The sequence below is a fragment of the Morus notabilis genome, unplaced genomic scaffold (genome assembly GCF_000414095.1).
Source record: "Morus notabilis unplaced genomic scaffold, ASM41409v2 Scaffold184, whole genome shotgun sequence".
NCBI classification, from domain to species: Eukaryota; Viridiplantae; Streptophyta; class Magnoliopsida; order Rosales; family Moraceae; genus Morus; species Morus notabilis.
Window position 1 is genome coordinate 1,022,063 of NW_010387636.1, and position 10,562 is coordinate 1,032,624.

A 10,562-nucleotide genomic window follows, 5' to 3' on the forward strand; every position below is an offset into this window, starting at 1 on the left:
ACTAGTTCATCAAAACCGCAATATACAAAGCCTCTAGTTATTTCAACGATTCAAACTGTTTAGAATTTAAATCTTAGTTCATGATTTAACCCGATGTTTGGGAGAAGAAAATTCAAGGACAATTTGAACCGTTAACAATAGTTCAAGGACAACTTCAATTGTTAATTTTAGAATTCACTTCCCTCTAAATTCTAACAATCTGAATTATTGTCAACAGTCCAATAGTTTTATATTCTACGTTTTCTCTCTTCAATTTCAATCTTTAAAATGTCATAACTTATTTTAATTTCGATTGAGATAATTTTTTTTAATGTATTCATAATGAAAAGATGAATAAATCCCCACTCATTACATATTTTTTAATGTCATTTATAATGAAATTTTATTTGTTACAAAACTCTAATGACAGTTTTCAATACTTTATCTAAACACAGTTTGGATTTTATTTTCAATTCAAATTACAATTGTTTTGCATATCCAAATGATAGTTTGAATTACCACAGTTCAAATTCTATAGTGATACCAAAAAGGTTCAAATATCCATGGTTTAAGTTGTTGAGCCAAACAAGCCCAAAATTAAAGTCTAAATGAAAGGGAAAAGCTTGAAGGAACATAGCAGCACATACTGATTCTAGAACTAACGACTAATTCTTAAAGATTTAAAAACTCTCAATTTCAATAGTTATTTCTAAGATATCTTCATTAGCGTTAACCTAGAATCTAGAAATCAAGAGTTCCAGTTCTAGAAGATCCAGAACAACTGCCAGATGTGCTGTAAGAACTCCCACTTGAACCATCAATAGGGGCTTGATTTAGACATTCCAAAACCAAAAACCTCCGCTTCTGCAACTTTATTGAGAATGTTGTTGCCTCAAGAATCACAGGAAACTGCCAACACATTTAAATTAATTGACATAAATAGTCGAGCTACAACAGCGATGGATTGAAATCGAAACCATCTCACTCAACCAGATTATTAAGGAGCTATAATCAAAACGGCCCAGTTTGTAGTAACAGGAAAGTAATAGAGCAACCGCTCTAGTGCTCCTACTTATAACATTTATTTTGCTGAACCTACACGGTGAAATACGATAACTTACAATTATTGTTTGTAAGAAAGCCAATACACATTTTCAGCTTGGTATTGCACTAAACTCAATAAGACAAAAAGGTGACGTGCCGCTTTCTAGTGAATATGAAGCGTGAACATCAAGCAAAAAAGAGCAGTACTATTTGGCATCAGTGACGGTGCCCAGCACTAGTGATGCTTTCTAACTTTTTCAACAAAAAGAGCATTATACATAACGAAAGTGGAGCACCAGAGAGATTAATATAAAATTAGGTTTACGGCAAAGCACGTGTTAGAGAATACCTGTGTATTAATACGAGCTACTTTGTGCACGTTAAGAAGGCCAATCATGTCTTGGTAACCAGTGAGAAGCTTAGCCAAGTCCTTATCTTCATCTGTACCAGTTATTCATTAAGAGTTATTATTGAAAAATTATTGAGGACGAAATGCATACGTAAAAGCTAACTATAAACCTGGAATTGCTTTGACAGAAAGCAAGGTGTCAGCCATGTGCTGCCATCTTTTGGAGGTTGATAGTGAAAGAAGGGTTGATGGGAAGGTGACCAAGGCAACTGCATTTGAAGACCGCACCATGCCCTTCAAAGATCTAAGAAAGGAAAGCATGTCCCATTCCTGCACGCCAATAGTAATTGAATTCAATAAAATACTGAAGTTACCATACGTGCCATTTCGACCACTAATTTTAAAGCAAGGAAACTTATCAAAAAAGGTCTTCATGAAAGAGGAGAAAGAACATATAAAGAAAACAAAATAAACACTAACAATCAAAAATATATATATATATATATATTGTCGGCAAATCAGGATTGTGAAGTTAGGATTTGATTTTTGAATAAACTAGGAAAGAATCAAAGATTAGAATAAAATTCCTGATTATGTGGAATCCTAGGGTTCTACCGTGTATTCTCTATTTCTATTTAAATGTGTTCTATTTTCTGGAATGAATAAGGAAAAATATAGAGCTATTCTCTCTTTCTGTCCCCGGTATTCTCCTATATAGTATCAGAGAATAGGGCTCGATTATGAATTTTAAAGCCGCCATGGTTGGTTCTAGTTCAGCCACTTCGGATGCCACCAGTGGTATGGCTTCATCGGGGACAACTTCACAGTCAAATCCGATAGTTTCCTTCTCTGAAAATTCCCTTCAAATTACCGTTCACAAATTGAATGGAAAGAATTACCTTGAGTGGTCTCAATCCATGCGACTGGTGATCGATGGCAAAGGGAAATATGGACATTTGAATGGAGAAGTAAACCCTCCAGCCACCAGTGATCCAAAATACAGGCAATGGCGCTCAGAAAACTCCATGGTGACTGCCTGGTTGATCAACTCGATGGATCCTGTTGTTGGAAAGCCCTTCATGTTCTTGCCTACAGCCCGTGACGTTTGGGAGGCAGTCCGGGAAACGTATTCCGATCTGGACAACCACTCACAATTGTTCGAGTTGAACACTCGGATGTGGAAGATGCAGCAAGGTGACCGTGAGGTAACGACCTACTATAATGATATGATGACAGTATGGCAGGAATTGGATATGTTCGAAGATGAACAATGGGAAAACTCTAATGACAGTGCTCGGTACAAAAAGAAGGTTGAGAGAGGCCGGGTATTTGTGTTCTTGGCTGGTTTGAATAAAGATCTTGATGAGGTCGAGGACGTATATTAGGAAAAAAAAACCCCTGCCAATAATAAGAGAGGTATTTGCAGAGGTACGAAGAGAGGAAGCATGGCGACATGTGATGTTGAAAAACATTGATGAACCAAAGATAGTTGGTGAGGGATCTGCCCCTGTAATCCGAGGCACAGAGTCAGAAGGAGACAGGCGTGGAGGAAACAGAGGCCCTGGTGTGACCATTGCAGGAAAGCATGGCATACTCAGGAAAACTGTTGGAAACTACACGGGAAACTAGCAAACTTGAAGAACAACCCGGCAGTGACACCAGGTCAGGGGGAGAGCTCCGCGCATTCCAAGCAAGCCGCACGGATCCAGAGCAGGAATCTCCATCAGCATCCCTTCCTTTTACAAAGGAACAGATAGAGCACCTACAAAAAATGTTTCAGTCCCAATCATTAGGAAACTCTAACTCCTCTTGTTCTCTAGCACAGTCAGGTAATTTTTTCACTGCAGCCGCTGCCTGTACCAAATCAGATGGCTCTTGGATATTAGATTCAGGTGCTACCGATCATATGACCGGCAATTCGCAATTTTTCTCTTCATATACACCTTGTGCAGGGAATCAAAGAGTTAAAATTGCAGATGGCTCCTTTGCTACGGTTGCTAGGAAAGGAATAGTTATCATTTCCCCTTCTCTAATTCTAAAAAATGTCCTGCATGTTCCTCATTTGTCCTATAACCTCTTGTCTATCCGTAAGTTGACACATGATCATAACTGCATAGTTAATTTTTTGTCTTCTCGTTGTGAATTTTAGGATTTAACCTCTGGGAAGATGATTGGGGGTGCTAGATTGGATAGTGGTCTCTACCTCTTCAATAATGGATCAACCTTTGGAAGACAAGATCAACAGGCCTGTTTCAATTCTATTTCTGTTTCTAGTGACAGTAAGATTATGTTATGGCATTATCGATTAGGACATCCAAGTTTTCAATATTTAAAGCATTTGTTACCCAAGTTATTCATGAATTAAAATCCTTCTACGTTTCGATGTGAATCTTGTGAATTAGCAAAGCATCATCGTGTCGTTTTTCCATCACAACCATATAAAAAATCGAAACCATTTACCATGATTCATAGTGATATTTGGGGTCCTTCTCGAGTGTCAACTTTTTTTGGAAAACGTTGGTTTATTACTTTCATTGATGACCATACTAGAGTCACTTGGGTCTTCCTCTTAAAGGAAAAATCCGATGCTGAAACAGTGTTTAAAAATTTTCATAATATGGTTCAAACACAATTTCAGACTCAGATTAAAATTTTCCGAAGTGATAACGGCAAAGAATTTTTTAATAATGTGTTGGGGAATTTTTTTGCTGAAAAAGGGATTGTACATCAAAGTTCTTATACCAATACACCTCAACAAAACGGGGTGGCTGAGAGAAAAAACAGACATCTTCTTGAAGTTGTTAGAGCTATAAGTTTTAAAGCTAAAGTTCCTAAGTACCTTTGGGGAGAAGCAGTTTTAATAGCCACATATCTGATCAATAGGTTGCCTACAAGAATTATGAACTTTAAAACACCAATGAAATTCTTCAGTAAATGCTTTCCAGCCACTCGGCTAATAACAGATATTCCCTTAAGAATCTTTGGAAGTGTAGCTTTTGTCCATAATCATGATCCTAGACGTTCTAAGCTTGATCCAAAAGCACAAAAGTGCATTTTCGTAGGTTATCCTACAAATCAGAAAGGGTATAAATGTTTTGATCCCGTTTCTAAAAAAATGTTTGTGTCTATGGATGTCACGTTCTTTGAGGGACAGCCCTACTACAACAATTCCCATCTTCAGGGGGAGAGTTCGAGTGAAGATGAATTTCTAGATGGTTTAACGTTTGAGTTTACTCAAGATGATGTTTCCCACAAACAATTATCCGAAGGAAAATCAGTGGAAACAAATGAATTAAATGTTGAAAATAGACAACCTGTGGTAATGCCATCTCAGAATCAAAATACTGAAACAACAGAGATGTGTGCGAAATGGTTTAAAGGTCTTGTTTATTCAAAGGAGTATCAAGCGCAGAAAAGAAGAGACACTATTCCCCAGCACCGCCAAGAGTCTAATCAAAGGTTAGATCATGACATTCAGGATGATTCGTCAATAATTCCTGAGCATAATCCTCCAAGTAATTCTGAGTCAAACCATTCTAGTCAACTTGATCTTCCCATTGCTCTTAGGAAAAGTGTTAGGACTTGTACAAAACATCCATTGTCGAATTTTGTGTCTTACAAAAACATTTCACTCTCATATTGTTCCTTTATTTCACAAGTGTCTAGTGTGGTTATTCCTAATAGTGTCCAGGAGGCTCTAAATGTTCCGGAGTGGAAAGAAGCAATCCTCGAGGAGATGAGAGCTCTGGTGAAGAATGCTACTTGGGAAAAAGTGGATCTGCCAGATGGGAAGACAGTTGTTGGCTGTAAATGGGTTTTTACTGTCAAGTACAACTCAGATGGATCCTTGGAAAGATACAAGGCTCGCCTGGTAGCTAAAGGCTTCACTCAAACATATGGAGTGGACTACTCAGAGACTTTCTCTCCAGTGGTGAAACTAAACACAGTTCGGGTACTCTTATCTGTTGCTGCTAATCTTGATTGGCCTCTGAATCAACTGGATGTGAAGAATGCTTTTTTGAATGGAGACTTAGAGGAAGAAGTCTACATGGAACCCCCACCGGGCTTCATTGAGAATTTTGGAATCAAGATGTGCAAACTAAAGAGGTCTATATAGTCTTAAACAGTCTCCCAGAGCTTGGTTTGAGAGATTTACAAAGTTTGTTAAGAACCAAGGATACACACAGGGACAATCGGATCACACCCTCTTTACAAAGAGGTCTACCAAAGACAAGATGTCTATCTTGATCGTCTATGTGGATGATATTATTCTGACTGGAGATGATTTAGAAGAGATGAGTAGACTGAAGCAGAACCTAGCCAAGGAATTTGAAATCAAAGATCTAGGCCAACTAAAATACTTCCTTGGAATGGAAGTGGCAAGATCGAAAAAGGGCATTGTAGTATTGCGGCAGAAGTATATTCTAGATCTTCTGAAAGAAACTGGAATGAGTGGTTGCAAACCTTCAGATACTCCGATAGAAGCTAATGTTAAACTCGGAGATGTAAACGATGGCGTCCCAGTAGACACAGGGAGATACCAACGATTGGTTGGGAGATTGATCTACTTGTCACATACACGACCCGACATCGCTTTCGCTGTGAGCATGGTGAACCAGTTTATGCATTCCCCATATGAAGAACGTCTGGAAGCTGTGTATCGAATTCTTCGTTATCTAAAAGGCACACCCGGGAAGGACTCTTCTTCAAGAAAAATGAGAAGAGAGGAATTGAGGTGTATACAGATGCTGATTGGGCTGGTTCGGTCACTGACAGAAAGTCAACATTAGGCTACCGTACATTCCTTTGGGGCAATTCAGTTACTTGGAGAAGCAAGAAGCAAAGTGTAGTCGCTAGAAGCAGCGCTAAGGCAGAATTTAGATCAATGGCTCAAGGAGTGTGTGAGGTTCTTTGGCTAAGAAGGGTTTTGGAAGAACTTAAGCGACCAATAAGTTTTCCTATGAAACTGTATTATGACAACAAAGCAGCAATCAGTATTGCTCACAATCCTGTCCTACATGACAGGACGAAACACGTTAAGATTGATAGACACTTTATAAAAGAAAAGCTAGAAGAGGGAATAATTTGTACTCCATTTGTTCCCACTACACAGCAAGTGGCAGACGTTTTGACTAAGGGCCTGTTGAGACAGCCATTTGAACTTCAAGTGAGCAAGTTGGGCATGATTGATATATTTGCACCAACTTGAGGGGGAGTGTCGGCAAATCAGGATTGTGAAGTTAGGATTTGATTTTTGAATAAATTAGGAAAGAATCAAAGATTAGAATAAAATCCCTGATTATGTGGGATCCTAGGGTTTTACCGTGTATTCTCTATTTTTATTTAAATGTGTTCTATTTTCTGGAATGAATAAGAAAAAATATAGAGAGCTAGTCTCTCTTTCTGTCCCCAGTATTCTCCTATATATATATATATATATATATATATATATATGCATTTCAAAACAGAGGCTAATTTAACAAAGAGATTAAGAGAAAACTTTAACTGCTACTCACCATGTCGGAGTGTACAAATTGTGGAGCACAAAGTGACTGAATAGCGATACGACCAGCAACGGAAACACTGCTTTCGTTCCTAGGATGCGGCAAAACAAAAGAATAGAACAAACGAAAAGGTTATGTTTTTAATTAAAGTAGGGATAGCAACTAAAAAAATATTATGAGCCACACAAATGCCTTTTGTATATAACCATAGTAAGTGCATTAATGCCTTTCATATCATGGAATGCAGTTAATCTCACAAGAACCCCTTAAGAGAACTGCACAGGACATCCTTAAGAAATTTGAAATATCAAGAAAAAATAAAAAACTTCTCACATGTTTAAATTTGCGAGATGTTGAGGCTGCCTCACATGAGGCGCTCAAAAAAAGCCTCAGGCTGTTTAAGAGTTGTACGCCTCACATACATGAGGCGGGCCTTGAGCCTTACCCACGAGGCATTCCTCTTTCTCTATTTTTTTTGGGCTGAAACAAATGTAGCCGAGCCCAAGAATAAACAAATTCTTTGTTCAGCCATTGAGTTGCATAAGTTGCTTCTGAAAAATAAAATCCCAGCAAAAAAAAATTTTAATAAATAAAAGCACATCAAGTTATTGCCGAAAACAAATTTTAGAGAAGTAGAGATGTTGCTGCTGAAAAATCAAAGAGGCAGTTGTTGTGGAGTGGAGACTGGAAACGCTAAATCTGACTTGTTTAAAACAAAGGGAGAAAAAATTATTCCTATGATTATTTAAGGCTTACACCTCGCCTCATAACACAAAATGCCTGAGTACCCGATTGTGCAATTTAAAACCTTGTCTTCTCATAAAGGACTCGTGTTTGCTAAATGACTGGATCTAGTCCTGCTTCATCTTTGACTGAAAAAAAAGGCCCCACGACTTTTCTTAAAAATAAAAAGAAAAGACTAGCTTGCCAGTTTCATAAACCAACTCAAATGAACGTAAACTCATAAGCCAGACATCACTATTTGATAAGTTAGATAATAGGCCAGAAACTAATAAGACCAACCTTGAAAATTGAGACAAAAATGCTGCACAACGATCATGAAGTGCAACTAGATTTTGAGAATCTTGAGTGCTAACACAATCTATCTGCTTGCCGATCAGAAATTGCCTCTCCAAGGGCTTCCGCAGGTCAAAGTCATTGCAGAACTCTTTCTTACTATCTAACAATATTTAGAGCATCTTATGTTTGTCATAATGCACACTAAACTGCTCAAATGTTGAACTAGGTATAAAAAGCAGACTTCTCATTACATCAGACAATTAGAACATCATATGACTAGTAGAGTGCATAATACCACGACTATCTTAAGTCTAACCACACTCACCTCTATTACTATCTAAACTCTGATGATTTTCATCAAAATACTTTTTGTATTGCCAAGCTATTCTCAATCCCTTCTCCTGAAAAATTTCCCACCAAACTATGAAGCTCTTAAATTTCACCATATTGAAGTAAAAATATATGGATATACAAATAAGAAGTTTGAAAAGAAACTAGACCTCATCAGAATCTCGCTTAGAAGATTTTTCATCCTTAGATGATCCGGCACTAGGTAAAGTACCCAAAAATCCTCTAGGGTCCTTAGATGGACTAGCATAGAGAAGAGGTTGGTTATGAACAAGTCCTTGAGACATGAAATTCCTCAGCAAAAGCAAATGATGAGGTGCCTCTGCATCTTCAATCACCATGACTAGACTTCCCAAAGAAAACCCACCACCTAAAATCTCTATAATTAAAAAGAAAAATGGTATGAGAACTGGAAGAAAATAAATGTTCTAGTGGAAAAGACTACAAGTAAAATAAACCAAAGGCAATTACTATCAAGGTCCGGTACGCCGGATGAGATGAATGTTGTGCCGTTTGGACCATGCTTAAGTCCAGGTGTCAGAGACGATGATGAAGCAGAAACGTTGCGAGAAAAACTGCCTATCCGAGGCCTGAAAGCAGCCATGGCTCCTCAAATACTGCCAACTACTTCTAAGAGAGAACCCAAAGACTATGACCACGGCTGTACCCATATAACTGTTAGATTCCCATAGCTTATATATGCAAGAAACATATTGAAAAAAATAACAATCACATCTTCTAAAGGTAAATTTTTCGAAACAGAAGACAATAACCTCTCCATAGTTCATCGATCAGGATCGAATTTCTATGATCAAACGCCCTACTTGATAAAATTTGGTAACTATTTCCAGCCAAAAAATAAAAAAAAAGGGAAAAAGTAACAATTACATTTATTTTTGACGTTACATTCACAGGTTAACTCATTAACAAGATGGTACCTTTGGGGAATTTTATCGAACAGTTTCTGGGCAATACGTAAAACGGCGGAATTTTCACAAAGAACAAGTACGAACAACTAATACAAGTGATTAAACGAGAAAACTCTTGCTAACACCACTTGAAAATTGATAGCACACGTAGAAATCAACATAGATACGCAATTCTCACTATGCGTTTGCAATGAGCCAAATGTAAATAACACCTATACTAGGTGTCGTCATATTTTTCACCAAAGTAAGAAAATAGAAATTCACCTTATTATTTTTCTTTTCTTCTCTGATTTTCCTTCGTTTTCTGAGAAACCAAACTGAAAAATAAATATGTTATATCCTGGATGTGAAGTTAGCAGAAGGTCTCACTCAGGGTTCGGACTACAGAAACAGCAGTGGTATTGCCAGACCAATTTTTTGCCACCTATTTTTCAATTGGGCGTTTAATTAAAAGATTCAAACTATAATTTAAATTATAATTTATAATTTATTATAATATTTTTTTTTATAAAAAATACATATAAATTAAAAATAATTTTAATCGCGTAATTTTAATTTATAATCCAAATGTCTACTTAGTACTCAAATCCTCTGTGCAATAAAGTTCCGCCACCTTATTAAAAAAAAAAAATGATGAAAAAAGGAGAGGAGAATCTGCGTGGGGCTCGTCTCTTGGTACTACAGAAAGTACACCATCCAGCGGACAATAGCTAACGCAAATTCTATGTCAATTAAAAAAGTACAATGTATATTTTTATTTTTATTTCAAATATAATATTATTTAAAATGTAAATTTTTATTTTTTTTAAATAAGTTAATTTTTATTTATAAAATAATTAGAAATTATAAAAGTTATATTGATTACATAAAAAAAAATAAACATTTCAATCAATAATACTTAATGTCAAAGTTTTCATATATTATATTTGGTAGGAAATTTTTCACAAATAACATATGTGAAATTTAACACAATAAATAACATTACATTAGAGAGTATTTTTTACACTAAAATATTAAATTTATAATTAGCACATTAATTATAGTATTGCATTGGAGAAGTTTTAAGTCTCTTTAAGAGGGTATAACCGTAATTCAATTTGCAATGTTTTATTTTCATAGTGTCATAATCATTTGCCATATCGACCACTTAGAAAATTTCACTAAAAGATAAATATACAAACTGTATATTTTAAGAATCTTGAATTTATAAATAGATTGAATTTAAAAATATCTATTTATATACAATATAACAAAACTATTCCAATATTTTTTAGCATACTCGTTGTGTATTTTCTTTCCATAAACGCGTGCTGATTTTTTCTGACCATAATTTCCAAAGTTGACCAGCCTTTTTTTTTTTTACCATTTAATGTTGCGATCAATTGGTTT

At 36.2% G+C, this 10,562-nt stretch overlaps 1 protein-coding gene across 3 annotated transcripts; it reads right to left on the bottom strand.

The window, feature by feature from the left end:
* Positions 1 to 574: 574 nt before the first annotated feature.
* Positions 575 to 9,585, bottom strand: LOC21409443 (elongator complex protein 4). Of its 3 annotated transcripts, none has more exons than XM_010115164.2 (9): positions 9,438 to 9,585; positions 8,716 to 8,905; positions 8,397 to 8,623; positions 8,222 to 8,297; positions 7,900 to 8,056; positions 6,889 to 6,967; positions 1,543 to 1,702; positions 1,373 to 1,464; positions 575 to 888 (listed from the first exon to the last, which is right to left on the bottom strand). In XM_010115164.2, exons 2-9 carry the CDS (start codon positions 8,846 to 8,848, stop codon positions 721 to 723), a joined length of 1,092 nt encoding a protein of 363 aa, XP_010113466.1. In that variant the 5' UTR covers positions 8,849 to 8,905; positions 9,438 to 9,585; the 3' UTR covers positions 575 to 720. The 3 variants fall into 3 exon arrangements, with proteins under 3 accessions (XP_010113466.1, XP_024032938.1, XP_024032939.1); XM_024177170.1 differs by lacking the exon at positions 9,438 to 9,585 and adding an exon at positions 9,183 to 9,231; XM_024177171.1 differs by having other exon boundaries at positions 809 to 1,074.
* Between the last annotated feature and the right edge of the window lie 977 nt (positions 9,586 to 10,562).

Coding starts and splice junctions, on each gene's coding strand:
- LOC21409443 (XM_010115164.2), bottom strand. CDS start 8,848: ATGGCTGCTTTCAGGCCTCGGATAGGCAGTTTTTCTCGCAACGTTTCT. Junction 6,968..7,899: donor TTTTTGTCTCAATTTTCAAG/GTTGGTCTTATT, acceptor GCCGCATCCTAG/GAACGAAAGCAGTGTTTCCG. Junction 1,703..6,888: donor AATTTGTACACTCCGACATG/GTGAGTAGCAGT, acceptor ATTGGCGTGCAG/GAATGGGACATGCTTTCCTT.